The 16,818-nt window shown below is 32.5% G+C and overlaps 1 protein-coding gene across 1 annotated transcript in view; it reads left to right on the forward strand.

The window, feature by feature from the left end:
* The window catches only part of LOC106067411 (sortilin-related receptor-like), a 47,312-nt gene extending 31,902 nt beyond the window's left edge, over positions 1–15,410 (forward strand). The window contains exons 34-46 of the mRNA XM_056009411.1: positions 236–420; positions 1,338–1,459; positions 1,783–1,908; positions 2,977–3,238; positions 4,121–4,225; positions 4,882–4,973; positions 6,030–6,204; positions 8,060–8,172; positions 8,495–8,672; positions 9,504–9,604; positions 10,381–10,546; positions 10,975–11,190; positions 11,832–15,410. Of these exons, the coding sequence (XP_055865386.1) occupies positions 236–420; positions 1,338–1,459; positions 1,783–1,908; positions 2,977–3,238; positions 4,121–4,225; positions 4,882–4,973; positions 6,030–6,204; positions 8,060–8,172; positions 8,495–8,672; positions 9,504–9,604; positions 10,381–10,546; positions 10,975–11,190; positions 11,832–11,890 (1,900 nt within the window). The 3' untranslated portion in view covers positions 11,891–15,410. The remainder of the gene's footprint in view (positions 1–235; positions 421–1,337; positions 1,460–1,782; positions 1,909–2,976; positions 3,239–4,120; positions 4,226–4,881; positions 4,974–6,029; positions 6,205–8,059; positions 8,173–8,494; positions 8,673–9,503; positions 9,605–10,380; positions 10,547–10,974; positions 11,191–11,831) is intronic.
* The last annotated feature ends 1,408 nt before the right edge of the window (positions 15,411–16,818 follow it).

A 16,818-nucleotide genomic window follows, 5' to 3' on the forward strand; every position in this document is an offset into this window, starting at 1 on the left:
TTTTTCTATTGAACAAAGAGTCCAACTAAAGGCTAACACGACACTTCTTGCTTAGTTTTTCTTTCATCCAAATATTCCAATCCAGCTGCAGCTGAACCTCCATTTGAAATAGTCCCCACTATCTTCACAAAACATATTTCTCACCCTTCAAATATTATGAATGATCAAGATTGCTAGGAATGAAAACTTTAGTTGTATCATTCAAATTGTCCTAACTTGTTTGTATTTGTGTTAGACTGAAGAATGGCAGCATGCCTTGGGGCAGTTTAGCCTGGACCAATGTCTCCAGAAGTAGGTCTGAGTTTAAAGTGGACCACCTGAAGCCAGCGTCCACCTACTACTTTGTTTTATTTCAAGAAGTTCCAGGCTCTAAAAAGCAGTGTCCCTACAGCAATCTGCAGTTGACCACCAGCGATGGATGTAAGTCTGGTTTCAGATTCTCAGTTTCTAGAAACATTCCATTCATAGTTTTCAAAGTACATTTTTGTCTTATCTAGCTCAGCAATACTTGTTAGGTCTCTTAACACCAGAGACAAAAATCTCATGTCCTCCACATGTTTGAAGAAGCTGAAGACCTGAATGTAGAAATAGTTTTGTTTCATTTTGAAACATTCATACATGTAACCAGAGATTCCCCCTGCCACAAGAGATTGACATGAGACCTGTACGTTTTTTTAGATGGGAACTAAATATAGTAAGTAAAAAAAAGTAAAGTTCCCCTTTCAGACCTTGCGATCTATAGGGCAGATGATGTAAAGGTCACCTGTATCTTTAGCTCACTGTTAATGAGGGTGTATTGTGACCAGCACAACGACCAACAGCCTTTACTTTACCCCTACTAATGTCAGGTACATATTAGAGCGGTGTGGACTCAGAGACACCCAAAGACCCCAAAATTAAAAAATCCCAGTCTCCATCAAGAGCTAAATATAGATTAGTAGAACAACAACAAAACAAATTATTTTTAAAGTTGTTGTTTTCTTTGCATCACATGTTTCATTATTAGTTTCTAGTGCAAAATTTTTAACTCAAGCAAAATAAATCTTCCATTAGAAATAGGGATCACTTTGTAATTTATAGACAACTAAAAATGAGAGCAACACAGTTCCATTAGTGTGGAGGTAGTGATAGACTACTAACAACCCAAAATAAACTTTTCTGAAACAATTATTATTCTATTGTTTTCAATTATTATTCTATTGTTTTCAATTATTATTCTATTGTTTTCAATTATTATTCTATTGTTTTAAATTATTATTCTACTGTTTTCAATTATTATTCTATTGTTTTCAATTATTATTCTATTGTTTTCAAGTGGCTTTTTGTTTTTTCTTTAGTGCCGTCTTCACCAGAGCATGTAGAAACATCTGTACGTCTAGAAAACTATGGCCAGGTCTTGGCAGTGAATGTAACTTGGAGTAAGCCCAAGCTGACCAATGGTCAAATTTTGGAATACATAGTAAGAAAAGCATTTCATTGACTTGTTAGTTAGAGAAAGAGATATTTATTTGTATCAACATGTTGTCATTACACTTTTTCAGCCTATTAGTGTTTAGAGATCGGGTAATTGAATACATACACATACATATTTAATTAGTGAGTCATTTTACTGAGTCATTCAGTCCTCGCTCAGAATTTAGAAACAGACATTTATATTGCTGTCCTAAAATTAAAATAACCTCTTTTTCAATAATGGAACACAGATTCTGGTACAAAATCTAAAGTCTGAAATATTTAGCAATGAGCTGTAAATAGTCCATACTTGTGTTTCTCCTCCTCCAGGTTTTCTATCAGGAAGTAGATGCCAGTGGTAAAATTCAGAGTGATGTCTACTCTGTCCCCCACATACAGGCTACACGAGTGATAGTCTATGAACACATAGACAAAGACAAGCATTTCAACTTTTGGGTAAATAGTTTTTGTTGCTTGGATTACTTTTTTTTTTTTTTTTCTTGTTGAGTTGCAGAACTCCAATAGTAAAAGGTTAGAAGCCCTATTTACTTAGTCACTTGTAAATTAAACATAACATGAAGTGACAGTGTTAAATTATTTTTTGTAAGAAATACCATTCATTATTCTAATTTATCAAACCATGAAATTAGCTAGATTCTCTATCCAATTATTTATCTCAAATTATACCTATACAAAACGACTAATGAACTGTACTTTGACAAAATATGTCAGTACATCTTCATTACAGCTTCCTACCTTAAGACTGCAGTTCTTAGTTGGTGATGAAGTGTAAAGAAAAAAAATCAGAATAAAAATTAATGAAGTACTGGTATTACTGGTTATTTTTTTAGATACCAACAAGGGAAACTAATCCTTCAGTATTCACAGATATGGTTAAATATGTCAGGTTTTGTCCCCTTAAATAATTGTGCATGTTATTTCCCCCACAGCCATTCTCTGATCAGGTTGAAATTTTAAGCAATTATTTATTGTATATAACAAAGCATGAATCAATTTTAAAATTTACCAATTAGTCAATTAATTATTGGTAATTAATTATTGTGTGTGATATGAAAAAGGGAAATAACTTCTACATTCTTGAGGGATATAATTGTAAGTGTTGATTTCTTCTTCTTACTTCTTAGATTAGCTTTGTTTTTAAAAAAGGATTTTTAAAAACAATATTTTGCTTCTTTCACAAACATGTTTTCAATGTCCCTTTTTTTCTGTTCAAACCAGCCAGTTGTACTTTTGATATTTTTATGCTCCCATCTCCCTGAGTTCTCCATAGATACCATGAAACTGGACTTATTTTTAGACCATTCTTTTCAAATGAGACTAAGCTAATCATGGCTATTTGTTGTCCTTCACTAGTTACTTTCTCTCAAGTTACTGGTTAAGTTTTATAAAAGTGTGTCATCTGTGGAATAAGATTATTTCAGATTAAGATAAGATTGGCCTAAAGAATATTCACAAAGTATCTTGTATCAGAGATATTATACCATTACATAAAATTTGTTTCAGGTTGTGGCCAAGACATCCGCTGGATTTGGTGAGCCTTCTGAAGTTAAAAGGATTATCCTAAATCCTAAAGAAGCCACAGATTTAAAGATTGCTGTTATATCATTAAATAGCACTAGTGTCCAGGTCACCTGGGTTAAGGAGCCCGTCGCAGAGGGCTACAGAGTCAATCTACATTACCATGACGATGTCAGTATAGAATTTCCAGCCTCTGCAATAAAAGAGTTCAGTAAAGACGTAGACAAGAAGAGCACCTCTGTAATAAGTAAGTTCTCCCAGACTTAGTTGATTCAGGCCAGGGAAGTAACATTATTGTTGAACTTAATGTTCTGTGTTTTCTGCAACTAGAAATATATTTGCAAAAGTCACATGCAAAATTTGGAAAACAAAAGAGAACAATACATTAATCAAAGTTAAAAAAAAAAATTAGGAAATACTTTTCTTTATTATTTGTATGTTCCACAATACTTCATTATTTGTGTGTGCCTACATTATCATATCTTATAAATGTTTCTGAGTAATTGGAGTATCATCCTGTGTTCATATGAATTTAAATCTGGTGTAGCCAGGGTTAGGTAGAAGCACAGTTGGACATATTGTTTGTCTTCTGTATTGTTTATACTTCATCACAAGTTATTACAATTTTATCAAATAAAAAATAAATTGATTAAATTTCATTTCATTTTTTTGTCTTCCCTGTTAAATTAAACAAATTGAGAATTGGTTCAGTTAATATCTTGTTTTAATTTGATGCATTTTCTGTTTATTGATATGATATTACTGGCATCTATAAGAATGAAATAAAGATAACTTGTAGACATTACACATTATTAGGTTAACATTGGAAAGGCATTTTGATTATTAGTAAATCATTGAATTGCTTAGAGATAAATTGGTCATTAGAATAACATTAGAGATGCTTTTTACACATGAGTAGATCATTTGACTACATTGTGATATACTGTAGACATGATTACATCGTTTGAATGACAAAGATAATACATAGAGCCAAAGTTTAATGGTTCAGCTTGATTTTGACAATGCTCAGAGTTTTTTTTTACAAATAGCTTTTCAGCTCTAATTCAGACACACTGTTCAATCTATTCTGGTAATATGATATTGATAACTAACCAATTCATCTTTCCAGTTGATGACCTTTGCCCCCAGACAGAGTACCTGTTTTCAGTAATGGCCAGGTTAAGTAACAATAGCTTTGGCCCTCAGTGGTATTCAAAAAAGATCCAACTCAACGGTAAGTAATTGCTAATGATTGCTGTAAACAGGCAAAGTTATTTTGGTGTCAGGGATGTTCTTTTTAAATACCAAATGTTATAATTTAGATTGAGAATTTTTTTTAACACTTTATGATGTGATGAAATCGAATGAAAACTTTATATTTTGTGATAGACATATACAAGACATTTTGTGATAGACATATACAAGACATTTTGTGATAGACATATACAAGACATTTTGTAATAGACATATACAAGACATTTTGTGATAGACACATACAAGACATTTTGTAATAGACACATACAAGACACAGTGTGACATTTTGTGTTATTGTATTTTGAAATGAACTTTTGGTAATAGGTTTTGCTAGAAACAAGATTGCAAAAAAAAAAAAAAACTTCAAAAGAAAGCCTGAGCTATTAAAAAGCATTAATGAATGCTAGGACCATACACATTATTAAGATCAAAATGAAATCACTTCAGATCTGATTAAAGGAAGATTTTTTTGTAATACTTGTCAACAAAAATTATATTTCTAGAACTTAAATAACAATACTAAAGCAATACTAGAGTCCTAACTTGTCATGCAGATTGTACATTTGATAGCTTACCTCCAGTAGACTTAGTATTAATTAGGTACATGAAGTTAGTTCTTTTTTTTTTCTACTGAAGGAACCATGCCCAGACTTGGACCTTTAAATGTGACCAGAACAGGACCTACAAGTGTCATAGTGTCATTCAATGTCATTCAAGGTGTTTCCAAGGTATATACTTTCAATGTCATTCAAGGTGTTTCCACATTTCATTGACTAATGTTACACTTGGTTGTACATCTTATGCTTGAGATCAAATAGGGGCTGAGAGGTCGGACATGTGGCTTCAGAAAACAAAAAAGGGAGAGTCTTGAAACAGATCTTCTGAAGACTTCAGGATTTTAATTAAAGGACAACTTTTGTTTACCAATGTTTGTTTGGGAAACTAAGGCAGCGTCTTGTTGTTGTAACTATATAAGACCTTCATTAACTTTTAGCCTTTAACTCCGATAGTTTTTCAAGTTTTATTTTACTGACATATTTAAATTCTGCATAAAAAGTAGTAATAGTAAAAATTATATCTTTGTTTATTTAGATGCTTAGAAACATTATATGTAATAAATTATACCAGTAAATTCTAAAAAAAAAAAAGGGATAATACAAATTTGTTTTTAGACATTGCCTATATCACTCTCCTCTAGATCTAACCAATCACATCGCTTTGATGAAGTTTAGGATCGCTTCAATCTTACAGTGACTGCTAGGCCTGGTCCATAGGTTATCATAGTTATTGGTATAGTCTCACAAATTTTTGTTTTAAATAAACCAAGATAATTATCTAGATCTAGAAACTAATTTTAACTTGATCTCTGCCCTCCCCTCCCAAAAAAAGTAAATAAGCAGAATGTTAGTCCGATTATAACAACCAACCTTGTCATATAAGTAAGCTAACCCTAGTCTACTATATGTATAATCAATATTTCTGACGTCACATAAAACCCGGTGAAAATCTGTTTTGGATGCGCAGAAACATTAAGCCAGAAAAACATCAATCACTAAGTTATTTTTTAAAATAAAATAAAAAGAATAATATGTTCATTATCTGTAAATCATTATATCAAAATTTGTCAAAATCATAGGGGTTTTCCTTTATAGAGAAGCTTGTAAAATCATCTGCATCATATAATTTTACCTTTCAAAAGAAACTCATTTTTTTTTAATTCTTTTACTGTCTCCTAATTTTCAAATTTAAAAAAAATATTGCTGACAATTTTGTGTTTATCAAAGGTGAATTACATTTATTACACACATGACAAAACCCTGGCTGCTGTAGAGAGGGTCACCTACCAAGACAGCATTGAGCTGAATGGATTGCTAGCCTGTGAGAATTATTTTGTTTGGGTCAGGCCAACATCACATTACTGTTTAACAAGCGACCTAGAGAAATTCATCACATCATTAGGTGAGAAGCCAGTATATGAATTCAATGATCCTGTAAGGGCTTTATACTGCGGAGAAACTATTTATTTTTTGACATTTCCCTTTCCCTAGAGATATATATCACACACATATCTATATTTTTTTTTCTTCTCTTGTCTGGACAACAATTAGCTTGAGATTTCTTGGCTGAGTCAAAAGAGAGGACTGTTGCATTAAACTCTTAGTTGAGTTCCAGATTGGGTATTTTAACCCATGTCCCCACCCAGATCTCTCAATGTGTACCTGATGGGAACACAAAAAGTCATCCTTGACACAGTGTGTTCATCTGACATTCTGTTCTAACATACAGCAACAAATTGTTCTTGTACATCTTAGGCTGGAGATCAAATACTTATAATGTTAGGGGCTGAGAGGTAGGACATGTGGCTTCAGGAAAAAAAAGGGAGAGTCTTGAAACAGAGATCTTCTGAAGACTTTGGGATTTTAATTGAAGGACAACTTTTGTTTACCAATATTTGTTTGGGAAACTAAGGCAGCATCTTGTTGTTGTAGCTACATAAGACCTTCATTAGCTTTAACTCCGATAGTTTTTCAAATTTGAGTTACTGACATATTTAAATTCTGCATAAAAAGTTGTTACAGTAAAAATTGTATCATTATTTAGTTAGATGCTTATAAACATTTATATTTAATAATTGAAACCAGTAAATTCTACACACAAAAAAATGGGATAATATAAGATTTTGTTTTTAGACATTGTCACTCTCCTCTAGATCTAACCAATCACATTTTTTGATATCTTGGATATCTTTGAAATAGGTCATAAAGCTTAGGATTGCTTCATTCTAAGTTCATGGCAAATGGCTCACTGACAATTGGTTTACTGAATAGTAACATATTGTTAATATTGTCTTTGCAAATTACATTGAAAGTATATACAGGGGATCTAGGATAAATTCTTGTACATTTGATAACTATGAGAAAAAAAAATAAGAGAAAAAAAGTTGACCAAATTTAATTATATATTCAACACCAGGAGTTTGGTTCCAGATCAATAATGATCAATGTATTGTAAAACAACAACGAAAATGATGAAATCTTGAAGTTTGATATCCAAATAATCCAATTAGCCTACCACTAACAACACTAGAGATCAGAACCAGATCAACACAATGTGAGAAAGAAATGAATTATCTATTTTTGTCTAGGAGCCTTCTCAGCTGTTTAATTTTGATGGAAGACTTCATGTCTCACAGGCTTAAAAAAAAGTAAAGTTCCTTTTTCAGACCTTGTGATCTATAAGGCAGATGATGTAAAGGTCATCTGTTTCTGTGGCTGAACAAAAACCACCAAGCGCCTTTACTTTTCCCCACCTCATGTCAGGTACCCATTAGAGCTGGCTGGACTCAGAGGCAGATCCCAATATTAAAAATGACATCACTAGGATTTGAGCCTGATACCCCATGGGGTTTGGAATTCATGCACTATACCACTAGGCCACTGTGCCTCCTTGGTTTGTGTTCCCTTTGTGAAAACAATTGTGTTGAGTCGGTGGATCTTGGTCTCCAAGTGAATTTGTTTGCTCAGAGATAGCTCCTAAGTGTTGACAGAGGGCTCCTGCTTTTCTTAAGTCACATACTTCCTGCTAGGCCAGTGCTTGGGATGAGACTCTGCCTAAATAAATGAGTTCTTGTTCAAGCCATGTCATGTATCAATGAATTCTTGTTTTGTTTTCTTTCTTTTGCTCTACTGTTAGAATACTTTTCTCAATTATAATAATACAATAAAATGTAATACAAATTAAGCTAAATGTTCAACAATAGTCAAAACCTCCATCAGCCTGTTTGAAAGTAATGTATTGACATTGTGTCTTGCAGATCTGGAAGCAGCACCTAAACACTTGATGTCCAGTGTTGTACGTAATACTAACAATACATACTCCATTATTTTGAAGTGGAAGGCTTCCTGCTATAACATGGAACGTAATATGGTAAACTGTCAAGATTATCTTTTGTGTTTTTAAATTTTGTTCAAACTTTTAAACACAATAAAATCCGAGGTTACATCTCATGACAGTATTAGCTTCATCATCTCTTTTTCTTTCTCTTGTTTCTTGAACTGAACTCTTTGTTGTCCATGGATGTCTCAGTGAACTCTATCAATTCTAGATCACTTGCATATATACATGGACAGTTTACATGCTAAGAGCTCTGCTGGATCCATGGCTTTTCCTTTCATCTGATCAAATCTTTCTCTAAAACAAATTGTGATAAGGTTGCAGCCAATTAATTTCACTGTTTTTCTTTAACCAGTCTTACATAATTCATGTGATGACTACTGATGGTGCCCATGACGTTGTCACTGCTGAATACCAAGAAATCGACATCAACTATCCTTTACCCAATGCCCTGCCTGGGATGACATACTACTTCACAGTAAGGTCAAACATTTCTGGCTCCCGTGAAAGCGAGAAAGTTTCTGCATACATACGTGAGTTGTTGTTTTTTTTTATTGCTGGCCACATTTTCCTCCCCTACTATAAGATAGACTTTTATACACATTGAATGACAGAATATAGAAGAATGATCTACTTTAGTAAGACTTAAAAGGATCATTTCAAGATTTCAAAAGCTTTAGTTTCTTTTTGTAGTGTAAACATAAAAGGAATCATCTGGTCATTGCAAAACTTTTCATTTTGTTTGGCCATGACAATTATTTGTAGTTAAGGGGTTTAATAATGAGACATGTCACTTACACATTAGGTGTGACATAATGTAAGGACATGTCACTTACACATTAGGTGTGACATAATGTAAGGACATGTCATTACACATTAGGTGTGACATAATGTAAGGACATGTCATTACACATTAGGTGTGACATAATGTAAGGACATGTCATTACACATTAGGTGTGACATAATGTAAGGACATGTTATTACACATTAGGTGTGACATAATGTAAGGACATGTCATTACACATTAGGTGTGACATAATGTAAGGACATGTCATTACACATTAGGTGTGACATAATGTAAGGACATGTGACTTACACATTAGGTGTGACATAATGTAAGGACATGTGACTTACACATTAGGTGTGACATAATGTAAGGACATGTCGTTACACATTAGGTGTGACATAATGTAAGGACATGTCATTACACATTAGGTGTGACATAATGTAAGGACATGTCATTACACATAGGTGTGACATAATGTAAGGACATGTCATTACACATTAGGTGTGACGTAATGTGTGTTAACATAGAGACATTTTATTGGCCTATTCCTGACCTTACATAATTTGTTTATTCCCAGCTGGAGATGGACCCTACAATGTTGTAGTTTCTCAGTTAGAAGGTCATCAAGTGCACCTGACATGGGCATGGCCGCAGGCAAACAGTCTTACAGAATTTAAAGTAGGCTCAATAGTTACTTTATTTCATTGTATTTCATAGGGGTTCATAAAAATACTAATTTATTTTTATAAACATATCAATGTCTAATGCTAAATACATTTTGTGTGTGTGTGTGGTACATGTTTAAAAAAAAATATTGACAGTGCCAGAAAGGAAAAGAAAATGTATATAATAAAAAAAAATTAATTCACTTTAACAAACAATCAAAGTAGTTATAGATGTAAACACCACAACCCTTTCTGGTTATTAAGACAAAGAATGGAAAGCAACTGAGAAATTAATCTTGTCTTTAATCTTGTAAACATTTATCTCACTGTCCCTTTTTAAAATGTGACCAACCTATGGACTGAGTTTTCTTTATTCAACAATGAATGCTAATATTTGCTTGATCAAAATATAGTGTGTGGGATCTACTTATAACAAAGCTGAACAATATTTTTGTTGTTTCAAAAGTTTTAGCATTTTAGTTTTTATTGCATTGTAAGATTTTGTATGAAATTATTTTATTATTTATTATTATTGTCATTGAATTTATTAGTATTTTAATAAAGTTTAGATAGTTACCTTTAAAATGCCTGACATCATTGCACTGTTTCATAAAACAGAAAAACAAAATCAAAAGTTGTGATTTTTATCAAATCTACATATCAGTATACGTTTGTTGTAGCACCACACCTATATATTTGTTCAGACTTATTCAAATTGAACTATTTATTGTTAGAAAAGTTTAAATAGTTTGTTTTTTTTTCAAAATTCTCTTCTATTTGCTTGTGTAGGAGTTTGTAGTCCACACGAAGGGAGACAATGTTGAGTTTGAGAATCACACGTCTAAGTTTGAGATTGACTTGACTTTGCCACGGGAAGGAACTTATTTCTTTAAAGTTGAAGTGAAGGGAAAATCTGATAAAACATTGGCTGAATCCAGCAGTGAAGAATTTTCAGGTTATTATTTACAAACTTATGTTTTAGGCTTCAACTTATTGTGTATTTATAGGCTGTTTGTAAATAGGTTTAGGTTTATTTCATCTCATTGTTGAACTCCTCTACAACTGTACATGGTATGTAGACTAGCATTGGATAATAGTAGTGACTTCCCTTATGATAATTAGAAAGACTCATACTAATACATTGGAATATTATTCATCAGAAATTTGAGCAAAATGACATTTTTCCTATTTTATTATGTATATGGTTTATAGTCTGTAGTACCATGTTCACTTTTCAATTGCTAGAACTACTCAAAGAATGTCCTACTGTCCAGTGGTCATTATGAACATGTATTGAGTGCTAGATAATTATACTAATCCATTCTGGAAAAAAAATATTATAAACCTTTTTATAAAATATCTTGTATGTTTTGTTTTCTTCAGTTGTATATCATGACAGCAGTAAGACTGATGCAGTTTCCATCAGCAAAACCAACTTGGTGGCCATCATAGTCCCAGTGGCTGTTGTAGTGGTTGCTCTAAGTGTTGGTCTTGTTGTCTTCATAGTCAGACACAAGCGGTTACAGAGTAGCTTCCTCGCTTTTGCCAACAGCCACTACAACATACAATCTGGAACTACAACTTTCTCTGATGACCTAGGTAACAACAAATAGATTGGTGCTAAACATTACATTTAACATACACTCTGGAACTACAATTTTCTCTGATGACCTAATTAACAAGAAATTAATTTGTTTCTAAACATTATTTTTAACAGGGATTTGAGATTGAATATGGTTGATTAAGATTTATCGGTTTGCTGTTTTTTTTTTTAATAAAAGATAACATTTTCTAATTTCAAGAATTCTAGATGACATGAATGTATGCCCTCCCATCTTATGACTTCTACCTCAGTGTTATATCCCATCAGCCAACATTCCATTCCTAGAGTGTAATCAATGTTGTCCATGTCATGCAGACAGGGCAGCTGAAGTGGCTCATATTTCTGTTGCCCAGGACCTTGTTGGATTCATGGCATTGTATCTAATTTTTGTTAGTATTGATTATAAAGATTCCATGCATTGGTACCAGTATACCAGTATCCTATAACCCTGGTGGAGAACAATAATTGAGTACAAAGTTTAGGATTGCAGAAATAAATTCAGCAAGAAACATGAAAGTTGTCTCATGTATCTATTGAAATGATTTCTTACCAATGAACCAATCAGTTAGAGCATAGTAAGAAAAGAACAAAAGGAATCAGTGTGTTCTCATTGGTCTTCTCTGTGTTTCTTCCCCAGATAATGACGAACCAATGATCCAGGGATTCTCAGATGACGAGCCTTTAGTGATTGCATAAGTTTCATCAAATCAGTTTTTTATTTTTTGTTTCATTCCAAATGGTTTTTCATGAATCTCACCCATTTTTATATTTCTCATGGCGTCCTGACAGATTTGACTGGAACAAATTATACAATAATTTTTTTTTACAAATAGTGTTTCCAACCTTATGGAAGATCTGATTTTGAAATAGGTTTTTACTTTTTTCAAGAGACAAGTTTTTTAAAGTACTCCATCAGTTTTATTTAAACAAAAAAATGGAAATAGTGATTAAACAGAATCAACAAAACAGGTAGTGCAGAATTTGTGAATTCAAGTTGGTATCTAGAAAGCTTAAATACACTCAACTATATAATTAATTTACAAATATAAATTTAGTTGTATGTGTTTGTTGTAGAATTTGCTTTCAGTATAGAAATTTGTTTTCGGCAGTCAGAAATGTGTTGTCTTATGTTTTGAAGTTTATTCCAACAGGTTGGTGAAGTACTGGCCTGTATCTTAGAACTTGCTCATAATAAATGTATGTAACAAAACATATCCCCAAAAAGTCATTCCTCACTCATTTCAATGTACTGATCTTGAGAGCACTCAAGCCATGTATAGAGATTCTTTTAAACAATTTTATTTTTTTATTCACTATACATTTCTTTGTTTGGCTTCCTTTATTCTTTCATTATTTATTTGGATAGTGATAGCAGGTAAATATGTTACAATTTTAGAGTAGAATATGTTTGGATCTAGCCATTACTGGTAGATGTTGTTGAATACTTTAAAAGAAAACAAAATTTCTTTTCATTATTTATTAAGACACTTTTTTTTTCCATTTACATGTGTAAATATGTCTGTAAATTATGCAAATGTTACTTCTGTTGGAAATATTTTTTGCTATTCATAAAGTGATATTTTATATTATACAGAGTCATATGATCTTTCAGCTGACCTGAGAGGGTTCAAGGTTACTTAATGTTGTGTACCCCACCCTTTTTTTTTTAAACTTTAATCTGTGAAATCATTTTGTTAGTTGATGTCCTGCGATGGACAGCTCTATTAAAATTTCACTCCAACTAGTTCCAATAGACAGAGTGTTTTTATTTCAACCTTAACACATTTGTAGTTCAACTCCCTCTTTGAGATTGCTGGATGTTTTGCTGGAAGGTTGATTGAACGAAGCTCTTTATATCAGGAGAGTCACTGACCTTTTTAAATCTGATGACTTCTTTTCAGTTGGAGGAGGGGATTGTTTGTGTCGGGTGGGGAGAGAGACCTGAGAAACTTTTGTGCTTACCTAATGTGTTAATTAGATTTCTCTCTCTCCCCAACTACTGTTGACAAATTTTGACAAAGGATATAATCTAAATTTTTAAATTTGTTTTTGTAGAAATGTAGTTTTTTTTTCCCTATATAGATTTTAAAATGGGATTACATTTATATTGATTTCACTTGAATCAAAAGGACTTGACAGGTGTAACTTTATCTAAATCAAATTCTTTTTTGTTATAAGTTACAAACAAAAAACGAACAGAAATAATAGCCTGAGATAAAGTGACTTGGTCATATTTAACCTATTGTAAAAATGTATGATTTTAACCAAACACAAACTGTGAAAAATAAATGACTTCACAAATGTAACTTTATTTCATGGTTTTTTACTAGTTAGCTTTGTTATTGAATGTTTATTTCTCAAGTTTATTTGCTTTGTTAATTAGTTTTGTGTTTAATTGTCATTTATGCTTTTGCTTCTTTAATTTTGAAGAAAAAAAAACTGAAAGTGTCGAAATAAATAGAATACATAGACATTATATGCAGCCGTTGGACAAAAACTTCTAATCAAGATTTGTATTGAGAAAAGTATCTCAATGTTTAACCTTAGACAATTTCATAATGAATTTTTTTTTCTGTTACAATATATATATATATATATTGTATTGTATATTGTATTGTTTATAGTATAAGTTTTAAAAGTATCTACAAGACTTGGTAGTAAACTAATGTGTATGCCAAATACACAATATTTTGTGGGAGTAGCCCCAAATTGTGATTTTTAATGTTCAATTTGGTCTATCCATTTTATAAATATTAATTACAAGCATGCACATTTTTTTTTGTGTAAACTAAATCTAGTCTAAACTGAAACAATGTTACAAAGATGAATTTTGTGTTTCAATTTCTAATTTGACTGAATCTTTATTTCAAACTAGTTTCTCATCAATGGTTTGCATCATGTAGTGTAGTAAGCTTTCTTTTCTTTTTTCTTTAATAGTACATGATTTTGTTGTGATAGGAAAATATTCTAGTAATGAAATGTATAAGGCTAAGCTTGACTATGTATGCGTTACATTATTATTTTGATATTTTCTACAGCATGTAGAAGTGTCAGTGTCATCCAAAACAAGTGTATTTTCTACAAGTTTTAAGTTAGTCAAAGTCCTAGATGTGACCTAAATATATTGCCACATTCAAAATCACACTTAAGACTGCAGTTGTATTAACATCTTTAAAGATATTCAGCAATACCTGGGCCTGTTGGCATTGCAATTTGCATGTAATTTAATTAAATTTTTTTTTTTGAGGAGCTTTAGTTAATCTCTTAATTGAAATGATTTCTTACCAATCAAAATGTCTGTGTAACATATCCATAACTGTTTGTTTTGTGTCCAATTTGTTTTGGATATTTTACTTTTGCTTCATTGTATTATATTGCTATTCAACCAAATTCTGATGGGGAAAGAAAAATATTGCTTGGGGTTTGAACCTAAAATAAAATGTATTTCCATTTTTACATTAAAATTTGAACCTAAGGCTGTTCCTCAGATTAGTTATATTTGTGTATTTCGTTTATTTGTTAACGTTTTTGAAGCTACACTTTTCACTTGGCTTCTATGCTAGTGTCAAGTTTGGAATCTCATTAATCTCTCTTTTGATCTTAGCTTAACAATTATATATTTTATAATCTTTGTAGATCTAGATTTATATTTTATTTATCCAAATGATGGAAGACTTCAGTATATTTTATGCTTCATTTATCAACATACGTTTTGTTTGTTTTGATTGCAACCATGTCATCAAAATGACATTTTGTCTTGAGCACAGACTTGGCTTGAAGCTAAACTGTTGGTTCTTGCCATGGAACCTTTCAATCCAGGCAACCAGCTTCAAGGCCACAACATATTTTGTTCATCCATCAAGTATTTCTACTTCTCAGTCTGGCTAGTGCTGATGTTATGTAGGCAATAAGAAATCAGAAATGGAGGATTTGGACTTTTTTTTTTTTTTTAAACTCTGGTCTTGTTGCCATTGTATAATCTGAAAGTTTTCTTTTTATGTTCTCTTTAACAACATGATGTTAGGTCTATTTGTGATGTCAGGATAAATACAGACCATCTGGAACAAATGGAAGACGGGGAAGGGGGGTTTAGGGGAGTGTAGCTCCGTTGACTCCAGTCTATAGAGTATTAGAAAAGAAGGCTTTATTCTAGCACTGCCCCCAGACATTCCTGTATTGATTTGACTTAGATGTGTAACATTTGGTCCAGAACAAGTTATACGTTTTTACTTTCCCTAAAATGTATTCATGTCTTAGTCATTGAAATCAATTTGTTTTTCCTTGTTTTGGCTTTGATGAAATGATTGCATGATTTATTAAAACTAAAGAAGTGGTATGTGACTTTGGTGAAGTATTATCTACTGTAGAAAAAAATGAATAATCTATTTGTTGATGTAATGTTTCTAATAATGTTATCTGACAGATTGGTCACTTCAATAAACAAAAAAAATATGTGCTTGAATTGTTTATTCTATCACTGTTATGTGTTTCTGTGTTTACAAACATGGCTCGCAGTCTATCAGTGTTATGTGTTTCTGTGTTTACAAACATGGCTCGCAGTCTATCAGTGTTATGTGTTTCTGTGTTTACAAACATGGCTCGCATTCTATCAGTGTTATGTGTTTCTGTGTTTACAAACAAGGCTCGCAGTCTATCAGTGTTATGTGTTTCTGTGTTTACAAACATGGCTCGCAGTCTATCTGTTATGTGTTTTTGTGTTTACAAACAAGGCTCGCAGTCTATCAGTGTTATGTGTTTCTGTGTTTACAAACATGGCTTGCATTCTATCAGTGTTATGTGTTTCTGTGTTTACAAACATGGCTCGCATTCTATCAGTGTTATGTGTTTCTGTGTTTACAAACATGGCTTGCAGTCTAGTTGGCCTATTGATACAACTTACGTAATCGACTGATCCAGTACGAACCTTTTTGGCATTGAGTTTTGTTGACATCATTCAACCAATGGAGAGATGAGTTCATTACCAATGTGTGTGTGTGTGAATGTAAACATGCTGACCTCAATATTTCATTGGTTCATTTTAAAATACTTTTAGTGTTACACAAGAAAAGCTGTGGTTATTTCCCCATACAAATGGAAGCTAATGACAACATGGTTATTCTTAGAGGCCAGGGGAAAAACATGAAACTATTAGAGGCCTACAAATGAGGTCAATATTGGCGTTTTCTTCAGTCCGATGATTAGGGGGGAGACTAAGACTGCACGTTACAACGCAGAAAGTTGCGACCTATTTGAATGAGTTGCCTTGCGATTAAAAGACGAATATCATTTCATCCGTTACTGATTAACTCTTAACAACACATTCTCCAAGGTCTAGAGAAAACTGGCTGTGAGTATGTGATCAACTCTTAACAACACATTCTCCAAGATTGTAGAGAAACACTGGCTGTGAGCATGTGATCAACTCTTACAAGATTGTAGAGAAACACTGGCTGTGAGCATGTGATCTACTCTTAACAACACATTCTCCAATATTGTAGAGAAACACTGGCTGTGAGCATGTGATCAACTCTTAACAACACAATCTCCAAGATTGTAGAGAAACACTGGCTGTGAGCATGTGATCAACTCTTAACAACACATTCTCCAAGGTTTAGAGAAACACT

This window comes from Biomphalaria glabrata, chromosome 14, assembly GCF_947242115.1.
Source record: "Biomphalaria glabrata chromosome 14, xgBioGlab47.1, whole genome shotgun sequence".
In the NCBI taxonomy this organism is placed as follows: domain Eukaryota; kingdom Metazoa; phylum Mollusca; class Gastropoda; family Planorbidae; genus Biomphalaria; species Biomphalaria glabrata.